At 35.0% G+C, this 15,280-nt stretch overlaps 1 protein-coding gene across 1 annotated transcript; it reads right to left on the bottom strand.

Annotated features, from left to right (window-relative positions):
• Positions 1-733: 733 nt before the first annotated feature.
• On the bottom strand, positions 734-13,153 carry LOC149411641 (golgin subfamily A member 7). The gene is made up of 3 exons (XM_089646613.1): positions 12,859-13,153; positions 8,094-8,246; positions 734-1,721 (listed from the first exon to the last, which is right to left on the bottom strand). The coding sequence occupies exons 1-3, from the start codon at positions 13,009-13,011 to the stop codon at positions 1,578-1,580; spliced, it is 450 nt and encodes a 149-aa protein (XP_089502739.1). The 5' UTR covers positions 13,012-13,153; the 3' UTR covers positions 734-1,577.
• Between the last annotated feature and the right edge of the window lie 2,127 nt (positions 13,154-15,280).

A 15,280-nucleotide genomic window follows, 5' to 3' on the forward strand; every position in this document is an offset into this window, starting at 1 on the left:
TCGGATCAGTGATTTAATTGTACAGCATAACATTAAAGATAAGTAAAGTTTATAATATTGTATTTCTTAGACATATTCATGATATCTGGATACTAAACTAAGACATAGATTCACAATGCTGTCGATTAGATGTCTTCACAGCATCACACACAGAAGAATATTTTTAAGACAATAATTCTCAATAAAACATTGGCAAAAACCCGAGGGAGGTTAAAACTAGGTTATACAAGCATTAAATAATGATTAAACAATGTTTTTTTGCATATATATACAGGGTGTATCGGCACTAACCCGACAAACTTTAACCAGCTATTCCTTAGCACATTTGGAGTAAAAAATGTTATGGGCACTTTGCTGTCCGGTAGCATTTTTTTTTCAATTAAAAACAAAAAAATTATAATTTCCACACTACATCACTGTCATTGGCATTGCGTTTCGTGTTCAACAGCTGTTATAAGCAAGTATGTCAAAAAGTGTCCTCGCTCTTTCGTACACACTAAATAATAATAGTTAAAAATGAGACGAATGGTGTCGTGCCATTTCGTTTTGATTGTAAAAGCGCGCCAACGTAGGTACGTACGTACATTATTCAACGAAACTCAATCAAAATATTGCCAGATGGGTTTTCAAACTTTGACAAAGGATAAAAAATTGGTGACATGTGGTGAAAATATGAATAGTAAATTTTTTATAAAAAAAAATGTTACCGGACAAAGTCCCATAACATTTTTTACTCTAAATGTGCTAAGGAATAGCTGGTTAAAGTTTGTCGGGTACGTGCCGATACACCCTGTATATATATATGTTGCATTCGAAACTGGTTTTTGGTTAGAATGAGTTTTCTCTAGTTAAAACTAGTTTATACTGAATGCCTTTGTAACAACCAGAATTTACTGCTATACGTGTTTTAATTTTAGATAAAACTAGTTTTAACTTTGCGATAAAACTAGTCAAAACGCGTTTTGTTCAGTTGAAACCAGTTTTAACTGACATACATTTTTGACCAGCAGTAAATTCTAGTTGTAACAAAGGTTTGCAGCATAGTCTAGTTTTAACTAGTAAGAACACATTCCACTTCGTAGCTGCAAGACATATTTTTTCATAATTTTTTAAAGCCAGAATTTATAATATCATTTTGGCAAAAGTGAAATTGTGAGGAATTTTGATGGACTGTGTCAACAATATTGAAAGTTTTGTTTACTGTTAGAGTTTACTTCAGTGAAATGGATAATCTTACAATAGTGTTGATTTTTATTGTCAAAATCCAGAGTGTGCCAAGAAGGTAAATAAAATTGTTCAAAACATTTTAGAGTCAAAAATAAAAATATGTATACATATTGTTAAGCTCCCCTGTATTGAAATTCTTTACTAAATGGCGGTATAAAAAATGTCCAATAATAATAATAATAATAATAAACAAGAATTAGATTAGGGTTAAACAAGAGATAGATTAGGGTAAGATTAGGATTAAACAAGAGTTAGATTAGGGTAAAACTAGAGTTAGGTAGTAGAAAGAAGTCTCGCACTACAGTCACTATTCACATGAAGAACTCTTCTGTAGAATGGGATAACGGGAGTCACGTCGCGTTGCTTGGTCGGTCCAGGATGGATATCTCGATGAGGCGAAGACCACGTGTACACGGATCTGTCAACTGCAGTCCACGTGGACCGTACACGCGTTCGTTCTGCGACCCCACGAATTTTGACACCTTTTTGAGACACTGCAAATTGAAATCAGACAATGAGAACCTAAATTTATCGCATCCGGTGACATTACAGTTGCTGTGCGTTTATAGGATTCTGAAATTTATGAGTATGGACATAATAAAATAATAGAAGACATTGTAGAAGAATGTCCCCTTCATCAGTTTCTCAGGCTGTAGCAGTTCAATGTTGCCTGCTACGTTTTCACTATTATTTTGTGACGTATACACACTGGCGCCTTCGAGAAGAGAGCTGGAGACTGACGACACGACGGGACAAATTTAGTACCATTCGGGCAGCCTTCTGGGAACCACGCCATTCGGGGAAGGACATGAGCGAGCGCTCCAGACGACATTCTACCGACATTTTATCGGCAAGAAACGACGCAGTAGTTTTGTTAAACGTTTTCGCTGGTCATCGTTTTGCTCCAATCTAAATTTAATAATACGTATTATGTTATTTGGCGCCCTCTTCTAGTTAAACAGGTCAGAATATTATGTTTCACACATTGTCACACCAAATTCATTTGCTACCAATTTTAAATAATATCTGTGCGCCCAGAACTTCGTTCTGACGCTAACGCCTTGGGATGTAACATCATCTTGTTAATTTAGAGGTCTCTTGCTCTTGCACTTTACGTTGTTAAAATAAATACCTTGTTGAAATTCTTAATTCTTTCATTATTGCAAACGTAACAACCCGTTGTTGGTTCCCTTTCAGATTGTTACAATGGCGACCCTCGTGGTTATAGCCGTTTTAAATTTTACAATGGTTGCAAACTAATTTAACTATTAATAATCAATACTGATTATTTTCAATTGTTACAATAGTGGTTTTTTAATCTGCTATAAGGCACATCTGTGTTGAACCAAGTGACTTTGGCTTACAAACTCAGCATTCCTCTTTGACCTCCACCAACTGGCTTCCACCATATGAAGAAGACCTAAATAAATACCCCACAAGTGTTCCAACTGACCGGAGAGAAGATAAAGAAACTGGGTGGCAAGAATGGGGCAGTAGGATTCAAATTCATAAAAATCCCATAAACATCAATATAGACGAATAATTCTTGGTATCCGATAATTGACAGCTACACCAAAACTAAATGCAAAACACCATATTAAATTATAATGTATTACCAGCTCTTCGAAGATTGGAGTTGGTGACACGGTATCAATAAGCACACACTTCACCACAATCTTTACACATTTGCGCCGATGATGGACAATGTAATGCTGTTCGAAACATTGGCTAAATAAGGAGATAGAATATAAAAATAAATCATTATAATACTTTTGGCCGTGAAAATCTCAAATCTGATTACTAAATATAGCTAAAGCCATTCTAAGCTACATTTTGATTCTGAATAGTGCTGTCTCACCTGGGCGATATTGAGAGTATTTTCCACTCTGGAACGAAGTACATGTATATTAATTTTGATAAAATTGTTTATGCCGAATTTCGAACTCGCTACCTCCTAATCAAAAGAGCCAAAGAGTTTACCACTCTGCCATGGAGGTCATAGGATACTGAAAGATAACCTTATTTTGAAGTAATAAGCATAGATCTATCTGTGAGTATTTATGATTTTGAATCATTAGTGGGCAACTCGTAGAATTAAAATTTTAACACATTGACACCTGTTGGAAAACAGAGGTTTGTGATACAATACATGCTACCCCATGTGTTTTATGATAGTTCCGTCCACACTGGGCCACTCCTAACTTGCAAAATGGCAAAATAAACGGACCTTCCCATCAATGTTCAAATATTTATCAACTTGTTTTTAGTTCTAGTGGCTCAACGCGTTGTGCTGGTGTCGCGTGGACGGAAACAGTGAAAAACAGTAGTAAAAAATTAATGTCTACGGGTGTCATACTATCAAGTGTAATAGAAATGTTTTGCGTTATAAACCACATAGACAGGCTACACACGGTCTGTATCAGACCGGAGTCCTTTAAACTGACTGTAAATAGGAGGTGCTGGGTTTTCTAGTCGGTGAGCTGCTATATGTTCAGGGCCTGATCCGGTTGCTGTGATGTCGTATATCCAAGGAGAGAGCAGTCGGTAGTCGAAGGAAGCCCAAGGTCAGAAGTCAAAGGCGGTTGTAGTGGTTCCAGCGGGAGAAGCAGTCCAGAGTGAAGCGGTCAGAGTAGATGTCGGAAGAGTTTCGCTTTTCACGCAGTATATAAAATGGATAGCAAGACCGTGCACAGATCGGTGTGCGCGCGTCAGGACCGCCCCATGTTAACGAGGTGCATTTTTGGGTAGCTTCGTGTGTTTTCACGTGACTTTAATAGTCAATATTAAAATTATTTATTCAGTAGTACTCTTTACGCCTAGTCATCACTGCTTTTCCCTTCGTTTTTAATGTTTTTTATAATAAATTGTACAATATGAATCAGTGGGTCCTCAGCCAGATGGTGATTGGCTGACGGTCGCCAGCCGGTATTTGGCCTGCCACCGCCTGGGCAAAAGAGAGGAGATGCGATGTAAGTACTGGGTGCACAGCGCGCTGTGTTCAGTACTCCCCAATCGGGAAGGGGATACAATGTAAATACTAGCTTTCTTATCCTTCTATGGTCAGAGAGCTGCTTTTAGGTAGCATTGCATTTGATACACTGTCTAAATATTCCGAGAAATGACCCTGTATCTCATAGGCACCGTTCGTGACACTGTTCTATCATTCAGCCTGAGCACGTTAGTTCACGCCTTTGCTTGATATGGCTATTGCAGGTTGTGATTCCACTCCCTCAGCAATGAGTTCGCCACACTCCTTACGCTAAAAGGAAGTATATGTACAGAGTGTCATATCATATCCTCTCTAAAACAATGTCAAAAGAAGTTGTGGTCCGTGAATGTCTTTAACCGGTCAGCAACGTAAGCAGATATACACGATAAAATAACGATAGCAGTCAAGTACAATAAGCGTGTTTACACGTCAACGCGTGTGTTTCCACAAAAATCGTCATAACTCCGTTATTCTTCTAGTGACATCCCTAAAACAAAAAGTAGAATATTCGTATTGAATGAAGCTTCACATCTCTATTCAAAGTTATCCATAGAAACCCGTAAAAAGACCTACTCAATGGAAGCAAATTTTACCCGCCAAATCGTAAAACGACGCCAAGAAAGCCGTTTGACGTGCCGACCCGCCTCCCACATATCCCAGTTTTTTAAAAATATATTTTGTATGAAATGGTCAAAAAGTGAAGTGACAGAATTGTTTATTGTACATTTGTACGATGAAATAAGTGTTTTTTTTTACATTATCCGTGATTTTAGTATCGTTTTTACATAAAACATTACAGGTGAGTCATTTTTACAATTTTTTCATGTTTCCATTCTAAATTTAAATATTTACAAATGTTAATATTTATTTATGATACAACAATTTGAAAGCCTATTTTGTAACCTTTCTAAAACAGTTTTTACTATTCGGCTCCGTTCAGTAATGTTTCATTTATAGAGCTTTGATTGTGAGGCGGTAATAACACAACGTTTTCGTGAAATTGACATTTCGGTAAAGACATCTTAGCTTCAAGTTCGCGAAAAGTCGGAGGGGTTAAATGGTTTTCCTGTAAAATTATTATTTAGCACTAGCATGTACCTCGCCACGCGTTGCTATGGCTTAGTCTGTCTGTGCATATAGAGAAACAATAGCGTGTGTTGCTTTTACGTCCAACAGATTGAGCTGTTTTTTTTTCAAAATAAGCGTGTTTTTACCTGTCACAGGTGACATTCAAACGCAACACTGTGGGGGTATTTCACTATGTCGGGCTAAATATCTGACTAGCTATCCGTTGGCTGGCTTTAAAGATCAGAATAACTTCGTTATTCAACGGCGACCGTTTCACCATTGTTTCCGAGCTTCCGGATAGATAACACTCGAAATAGTCTGGCAACATCGCAAAATGTTTGCAGTTACTCCATCTACTGCCACGCCTGTCATGCGTCACAGTCCGCACACCGCGAAGTGTGCATTTTTTTGGTTATGTTATGTTGATTATCAGGTCATTTTAGATAGATTCGTGTCGAATTAATACATTGTTTCTTATTTTGAACACAATCAAATAATTCAGGATGGATCATACAAGCATTCAAATTCATTCAACTAAATTCGACTCACTTCTCCGCTGTCAAACTCGAAATGTTTTGACGCCATCTTTGATTCGAGGAATAGCGCCTAACGTCTGGTTCGAGCACTGATTAGTCAAATCGAACTTTAACCCGAGCGTTAGCGTTATTCAGATATAGTGAAAACGAAAAAATGACTAATCCGCGGATTAGTGCTTAGTCAGAACATAATCAGAGATAGTGAAATACCCCCTGTGTCAAAACTTCAAACCAATCGGTGAAGAACTTTCTGAGATTTAGTATTTTGAACAAACAAACATTTACATTTTTATCTATATAGATTTTCAAAACAACGGCATTATCAATTGTTTGCATAATAATGGGAAAAATATTATGCAAACAGCCTTATCTACTCAATAAATATAAAATACAATCACTAATCAGAACATCATCAGACATTGGCTTAGCACTGATTAATGGTTGGAGAGATAAAATAAAAACATTCATCTTAATAAAGCAGAAAATAATGTCTTATACAGGAAAAACTCATAACTCCTCAGGCCTCTGTCATATTTAAACAGAAGGTCGGAATTTTTGTTGTTTGTTTTTGGGGTGTTATGCCGTGTTGCGCTAACTCCTTCTTTAGCCGACGTTTCGGACAGTGTTGCAGTGTCCATCATCAGGGCAGATCCGGTAGATCTGAAGATGTGATCTACCGGATCTATCTATCACATCTTCGGATCTACCGGATCTGCCCTGATGATGGACACTGCAACGCTGTCCGAAACGTCGGCTAAAGAAGGAGTTAGCGCAACACGGCATAACACCCCAAAAACAAACAACAAAAATGCTTTTGGCCGTGAGAATCTAAAAACTTACCAGAAGGTCGGAATATTTCCGCTTCGCAATAAAATCCAAATAAATTGAATATTTCTGAATGTATCAGAAAACTAAAAACTCCAATTGAAAGGTGATAAAATATGCTTTTAAATGTTATTTTTATAAATAAAAATACAGGGTTTTCCAATAAGAGGTGTTATTTTGAATAGCCCGCTATTTCGGTAGATGTTACTTTTGAAGCTGTCATTTTTTGACATTTGACAAGTAGAAACTACGCCATTTATAAAAATGGAACGATACACGCTTCAACAACGCATTGAAATTATTAAAATTCACTTGAGTGAATCAAATGCGAATCATCTTGAGTGATGAGGCCCATTTCCACCTCGGTAGCTTCGTCAACAAGCAAAATTGTCACATCTGGGGCTCGGAAAACCCAAGAGTTATTGTTGAAAAGCCTTTCTATCCTCAACGTGTGACTGTTTGGTGCGGTTTATGGTCCGGCGGAGTCATTGAACCTTACTTTTTCGAAAATGAGGCTGGAGCAACAGTTAAGGTGAATGGATTGCGCTATCGAAAGATGATTAATAATTTTTTATGGCCGGAATTGGATGGTATTGATCTGGACAACGTTTACTTTCAACAAGACGGCGCTAGGTGCCACACAAGCAACGAAACCATTGATCTTTTACGATTGAATATCAAAATAACACCTCTTATTGGAAAACCCTGTATAATATATATATTTTTTTTTAATTTACTTTCGAGTTAAAACAGGACTTCGCTACTCTCAGCAAATATACTAAGGATTCTTGATGCCTTTCAGCTTTCTATTAAATTTAAATAAGCTGATAAACTTAACATCATGATACTTATCCTTTTCAGCTGATCACAATTTGTTTAAAAGCCGAAACGGATTTAGAAGCGGCATTTAACGGGACCTTTCAAGGGTGAAAAAAATAAAATGACGCAGAATGGCCATTTAATCGATACAACAGGACTTAAGCTTGTTGTCTTTCAAACCTCTTCACATTTGATGATCATCAAATCGCCATTTCTAATTTTCATAATCAAATTTTGAACAGTTGACAAGCTCATGCATCATGAACGTTAAACCTTATTAATTATGTATAAGTCATACTAGCAGCTTCGACTACCATAATACGGACGTGTGTCTAGTGTGGTAGTCGAAAAGCATGTAAAAACTGTACACATTAATATTTCATGAATAAAGAAAAAAAAAAAAAAAAAAAAAAAAAGCTATTCGTAGACTTGACTTGCCAAGAGGAAAAGTGAAAAATTTTGTTTCTACAGAATAAAAAAATATTACATGTACAATACATTATAGGTTGGTACAGTACCGCTCGTCTGTTTATAAATTGATAATATTTTACAACCCACATATACATCGGTAACACTCATATACAGAAGATAATTGGAATGTTTCATTTTAGTTAATTTGGTTTAGTTACCTTCTCATAATGCGTCTCTGTGCAAATATATATTAAATACGCAGTTAGACACGCCAGGCAACCCTGGCAGTATGTACTACACGCCGCTTTCTCCGCCTCGGCAAAATACGCATTCAGTTGGTTTATTGTGTAGTCGAATGCTTGTCGTTCAATCTGAAATAAAACACGCTCATTAAATACTCTGTATAAATTAGAATGAGATTACGTCAATCTGTTTATTAAGTTGTCAAAATCAAATGGCTACATACTTCAATCTGTTTTTACACAAGGGATATCGAGAGATTCGTGTCAAACAACGTTATCTACAAAAAAACATCCCAATAATATAAAAACTTTGCTTGACTTTGAGCCATAGAAGTCTTTGTAAATTTTTATAGATTGTGTTATTTGATATTAAGGCGATGCACTACGTAGTAATGCAAAATCATGTGTTTTTGGTTTGAAAATTTGGTCGCCTAGAAATGTTTCAGATGCTTTAATTAAATACCGCGAGTAGAATACATCTTGGTCTTTGAAATAATCGAGTATTTTTTAGTCTTTTTATAAGCCCAGAAAAAAATAGTGTAAAGGCCTATGAAAACTGCTTTAAAGTTCAAAATCTCCTACTTACGAACCCACTTTCGGTTATGGTTTTATTGTATAGTGTGGAAAATTAATTTATTTATAAAATGATCGAAAAAAAATTAAATATTTATGCCTCAACATACACAAAATAAAATAAAAGGCACTTTTGGCCATGTTTTTTTCTAAAAAACAGCACACACTGTAGCCATAGAAAAATGAGATAAGTTCTATTTATTGCATGAAATTTACTCCAAAATGAAAAAAAATCAACTTTTCAATTTTCAACCTAGTTGCGCCACCTCTTGGACAGGCAATTCAAAAGATTTTTTTTGACTGTGGATTGAACCTTCCTCCCCAGATACTGGGCTTAAACTGATGTAAACTTTTAAAATATCTTTTAAAACTGCCGAATGCCGGTAAGGTAGGACCGACAATTATTTTATTTATTAACTGCTGTGATGTCACCCAATTTCAGAGATACGTGTATATGTCCTCGTGTGTGAATGTGATTGCCACCAAAAGATGATATAATGAATTGTCATCGACGACAAATCTATCTGGAGAGTTTCAGATTGATTGGATGTCGGGAAGTAGGTTAATTTCAGCATTCAAGATTTGCATTTATTCATACCCGAAAACAAAAGTGAAATTCGAATAGATGTATTTAAAAATAGAACACATTCTCGTTTAGCCCCACACTTTTAAGGGGTGGTGTACGCATGTGATTGTGAAAAATTTAGGATCCTAATAAGAACAGAAATTACAAATGTTCTTTGTTTACCAAAACGGACTTTGTTGACATCTCCTACCACGAAATTTCATGTTTTTTTACAAAGGTATTGTATTAATTAGAATATGCTTTGAATTTTTGTAAAATACCGAACAATACAGAAGATGTTGATATTTACGGCCGGCTGAAAAACTTGTGACATTGTGTCTCGTGTGATGTCACGAGACATAATTACATAAGTTTTACCACAGTTCTCTTTGAAAGCTCATAACTTCGTCATTTTGAGAGATAGCGATAAACTAATTTAAAAAATTACGAGACAACCTCCATTGACTGTACAAAAATCAATATATTTCTTTGCATTGATATCGCAATCAGAGTTGGTTTGAACACAATACTAAGGCAGATGCATTGCTTGCGTACAGCAATCCAACTTCAGAAAAGAAAATAAAAAAGCTAGTTTTGAACATAATACACTGGAAATGCTTTCCAACGCTTTTTGTGACTTTCTTAAACAATAAGCATTCTTAAACAAGGCTGTTACTCAGTGACGTTTGGCAAGGACATCACCCTCTGAATACACATATGCACCGATACGCATAAGTTTGTATTGTTTCAGTCAACGGTAATAATAAATTGCGAGATCTAATTATACCTAAATAAACATATAAGGCATACCATTGATAGCTCAGTTGTGATCTCTCACTCTTTTTCACAAACAATGCATGTAATAGAAAGAGAAGTTACAATGGAGGTTATAGCAGCAGGGCCATAGAGTTACATATTATTTTGTGTGGTGAAAATATTTCATCATACAAATAAGGCCTGTTAAGATAAAAGTTAATTTAAACAACAATTTCAATGTCACCAACGCAGCTAAGAGTAACATTCACTCAGCAATACACTTCTTAGTGTTACGCCCTTGGGAATATATTCGGTTTATGGGTGAAATTCCTAAAAATTAAAACTAGTTATTTTTATACTAACTTTGGGCCGGGGAATCCGAATCTGGAAGAATTAGGTGGCGGCAAGCAATATTAACTGAATTACACGACTTTAAAATTTCGACGCACAAACAATTTAACTGGCCATTTTGAACGCTTTCTGACAATAAAACTAGTTATCTTTATACTAACTTTGGGCCGGGGAATCCGAATCCGAAAGAATTAGGTTGGGGCAAGCAATATAAACTGAAATACATGACTTAAAAATTTTAGATGTAAACAATATATAACGCCATTGTCGATGCGTTTTTTTTGACAATAAATCCATAGAAAAATAACCAAAGATATATAAAATTAAGTGTTGCTAGTAAGCAATAATATCAATAACGTAAAATAACATGTTTATAATTTCAGTAATATTTCTTATTCAAACAGTTAGATTTAGGTTTATTATCACGAAAGGTGAGTTTTTATGTCGGGGGAGACGAAAAAATATGCATTTTATATTTTAATTTTGCTAACATTATTTCAATTACGTAAGTATTTACGTATTTCAGTTTTCAAGTAGTTTAGCGGCTACGCTAGGTTTGTGTAACATGGTTTGTGATAGAAAAGAAAGTGCCCCCTTCGTAGCGCCTACTCGCGTCAAGGCAAGAAAACATCCCAGTTTTCAAGTAGTTTAGCGGCTACGCTAGGTTTGTGTAACATGGTTTGTGATAGAAAAGAAAGTGCCCCCTTCGTAGCGCCTACTCGCGTCAAGGCAGGAAAACATCCCAGTTTTCAAGTAGTTTAGCGGCTACGCTAGGTTTGTGTAACATGGTTTGTGATAGAAAAGAAAGTGCCCCCTTCGTAGCGCCTACTCGCGTCAAGGCAAGAAAACATCCCAGTTTTCAAGTAGTTTAGCGGCTACGCTAGGTTTGTGTAACATGGTTTGTGATAGAAAAGAAAGTGCCCCCTTCGTAGCGCCTACTCGCGTCAAGGCAGGAAAACATCCCAGTTTTCAAGTAGTTTAGCGGCTACGCTAGGTTTGTGTAACATGGTTTGTGATAGAAAAGAAAGTGCCCCCTTCGTAGCGCCTACTCGCGTCAAGGCAAGAAAACATCCCAGTTTTCAAGTAGTTTAGCGGCTACGCTAGGTTTGTGTAACATGGTTTGTGATAGAAAAGAAAGTGCCCCCTTCATAGCGCCTACTCGCGTCAAGGCAGGAAAACATCCCAGTTTTCAAGTAGTTTAGCGGCTACGCTAGGTTTGTGTAACATGGTTTGTGATAGAAAAGAAAGTGCCCCCTTCGTAGCGCCTACTCGCGTCAAGGCAAGAAAACATCCCAGTTTTCAAGTAGTTTAGCGGCCACGCTAGGTTTGTGTAACATGATTTGTGATACAAAAGTGAATAAAATGTATCTGAATACTTTACGTAAATGAAATAATGTTTGCAAAATTAAAATATAAAATGCATATTTTTTCGTCTCCCCCGACATAAAAACTCACCTTTCGTGATAATAAACCTAAATCTAACTGTTTGAATATGAAATATTACTGAAATTATAAACATGTTATTTTACGTTATTGATATTATTGCTTACTAGCAACACTTAATTTTATATATCTTTGGTTATTTTTCTATGGATTTATTGTCAAAAAAAACGCATCGACAATGGCGTTATATATTGTTTACATCTAAAATTTTTAAGTCATGTATTTCAGTTTATATTGCTTGCCCCAACCTAATTCTTTCGGATTCGGATTCCCCGGCCCAAAGTTAGTATAAAGATAACTAGTTTTATTGTCAGAAAGCGTTCAAAATGGCCAGTTAAATTGTTTGTGCGTCGAAATTTTAAAGTCGTGTAATTCAGTTAATATTGCTTGCCGCCACCTAATTCTTCCAGATTCGGATTCCCCGGCCCAAAGTTAGTATAAAAATAACTAGTTTTAATTTTTAGGAATTTCACCCATAAACCGAAGCTTACCCCGCCCTTGAAGTGATTTTCACAAAAATGGAACTACTTAAATTATCCAACTAATACAATATTAGTATCACTAATGTCCAGGGATAAAGGAGTTGGCAATAAATAAAGGTTAAGGTTTCCATCAAAAGAAACTTAAAACATCATAAGCAATTATTAAATTATTTTTAAATGGGAATTGGCTATTCATGGTGGCTATAAAAAGGTTTCCCCCCATTTTTGTTGTAGAAAATAGAACATTCTTTTGTATTTGAAATCGTTTAAATATCATATATGACATAAAAGTACCTACTCATAACCAATGCAAAATACAAAATTAATTTATTACATCCATTTTGCAATATTCCGAAACAATGGGCGCAAGAGAAAGTAGAAATCGAAGGAAAAATAAATTAATTTTAGCACATCTTCGAAGATGACAATATAGTTCCGGTAATGTGTATGGAGTGTATATACCAGTATGGGCGGTGTTATTTGTTGGTTGACAGATACGATAGGCTAGGTTGTTTCATTAGCTAAAATCACAGATTAATCTCCAAATGTGTGGAAAAAAATTAAAACATACTCTGTCTTCTAATTCCGGAGGAAATCTGGTCTGGAATTTAACAGAAGTGCCTTCTGAATAGTCCCTTTGCACGAAAACTTTCAGGCACTGTTGTGGAGGAGTGTGTTGACTTCCTGGTGTATTAGGACCAGATGGAACACGATTGTTTGACATTTTATATGTTAAAGTATTCTAGCGGACACGTTGTTTTACAAAAAAGCCGAAACTTGTAAAATTCCGATAATGACAAGTGAGTTAATTGTAATCTAATCACTGTCACAAAGCCACGAAAGTAACAGCACTTTAGCACTTCCCAAAGAATGACAGATCTTTGCATAGAAAAATAAGCTTCCAAGTTTAATAGATAAAACAAATAAAAGACAATGTGTTAAATAGAATAATTTCGTTTGCTTGCTAAGCATTAGTGATGGGCAGGATCGAAACATTAATGTGGTCGATTTATTTTAATCGAAACATCGAAAGAATTGAATGATTAATCGATTTAAATGCTCGGAGTTCAGCGAAAGCAGTAGCTGCGGACAGAGGTAGAATTTTTCCGGGGTATGGTGAGAGGAGGGGAGGGGCACATAAGCAAAGTATGGCAAAATTTTAGTAGGTAAGTACTCCATTTGCAAAAAATGAGAAAACCATTGTTTTCGTACTGGCAATGATGTTTATTGATTATTGATTGATATAAGAGCCCCCCGCGGGGCTCAGCATTTAAAAACCGCATAAGATTTTTAAATTCTAATAATAATAAATAGAAAATTTTTGTTGCGCTATTTTTGCTTAAAAGCACCTTGAGGGCACTGTATTAATAATCTAAGGTTGACATGTATTTTAAGGTTATCTATATTTTTGTTGTGAATCATTGCCAGTGTAAATACATATGAAATAAAAAAAAGTGTGAATACATTAGTGTTGACCATTTATTACAATTTTTTAAAATCATTTAATCATTCAGTTGTTTTTAAATTTGTATTTTACATAGTGTCTTACAAAACTAAGTAGTATTCAGTTTGATTGTAAGAAATCTCTCATTTTTATATTTTTTTCAAAATACAAAGGTATTATCATTTTTTTTTCTAAAAATTAACTTTCATTTATTCATTGTAGCGGTTACGTATTGCAATATGATCAATACATGATTTGACATTTTTTCCATTCAATATATCATCCCGAGTCACATCTAAAATTACACTTTCTAAACCATTTTTACTGAGTAGATTTTTCAATTTTTGATCAGTACAAAAAAATTTGGTTCAGTCGAGATCATTTGTAGTATTTGCTTTCATTCCCTCAAATATATGTTCTTGTTGCAAGAATTTTTATATCTTGATAATTGGTGGTAATTTCTCCGCAGATTGTTTCACAATTCTTAAGACATATATTTTTTTCCTTAAAATTATGATGGTCTTTTAAGTACATAATAATTCCCCCTCCTCTTCTATTTTCTCGAGTATTTGCAATCGAGGTGACGTTTGGAATAATGTACATAGATATAGTTCCGTTTTTGTATTTATTTCCACTAAAAAAATTACGTAAATATACTGTAGAACGTCATTAACTTGCGCTATAATTGCATTAAAATTCTTTTTTAGTGATTTTATATTTAAATGAATTCCCAAAAACCTTACTTTGATCTTTGCCTGTTGTATCCATGTATCCAAATTTTGACACTTGATAAATATATTCATAAATAAACCACTCTCAATGTATGTGTTTCAAATAGTGTTGAATTTTCCATGCCGTCGATTTAATAACTGATAAAATAAGTGGTCAGAGTTGAAAGGTGTTTTTTTTTCCATTTTAATATTAAATGTATTTGTTTATATCACCATCACTTTTTATTTGTGTGATTTTGACTTCACCTTCACTTCTAATTAATATTTTGCCATTTTGTACCCACATGTATTTATATTTTGGTTTCAGTTTTTGTTTTGTATTGTAAAGGGGGCCTTTTTTCTTTAGTAAGATTTTCGTTAATGTGTATTCTGCCGTTATTTTCATTTTTGTATATATGTCATTGTTCGTCAGTGGAGTTTTCCTTTGTTTTATCCATTCGTCTCGAAATATTTGTCGCGTGAATTTAATGAAATTACCTAACAAAATATTGCCATCAAAGTACCATATCTATGTGCCAAAAGTTCCATATGTAATTCTACCCGTAAAATGAAACCTCTAAAAACTATATTAAAATCAGCATTTATTTTTTATTATCTAGTAATTTTCGGATTTTCTTTTTCATTCAGGCTTTTTATTAATTAATCAAATTGCTTATTTAATTTGCTGCTAATTCAATAAATTATAGTACATTCCCACAATTGTTATGAATACAATTTTTTTTTTTTTTTAAAGAAAGACAAACATTCCCAGGTTAAGAATAACCCAACAATGTTTGAAAATCTCCTACTACCACCACAGAAAGCCGAAAATGTTGCTT

Source organism: Hesperophylax consimilis, chromosome 25 (genome assembly GCF_061612785.1).
Source record: "Hesperophylax consimilis isolate HC1 chromosome 25, BYU_Hcon_1.0, whole genome shotgun sequence".
In the NCBI taxonomy this organism is placed as follows: Eukaryota; Metazoa; Arthropoda; class Insecta; order Trichoptera; family Limnephilidae; genus Hesperophylax; species Hesperophylax consimilis.

Bases quoted from the DNA above. Each gene is read 5' to 3' on its own strand.
- LOC149411641 (XM_089646613.1), bottom strand. From the start codon at position 13,011: ATGTCAAACAATCGTGTTCCATCTGGTCCTAATACACCAGGAAGTCAA. The intron at 8,247-12,858 runs GTATGTTTTAAT...GTTTTATTTCAG, and splicing joins CTCCGGAATTAGAAGACAGA to ATTGAACGACAAGCATTCGA. The intron at 1,722-8,093 runs GTAACTAAACCA...TTCAATTTGCAG, and splicing joins CAGAGACGCATTATGAGAAG to TGTCTCAAAAAGGTGTCAAA.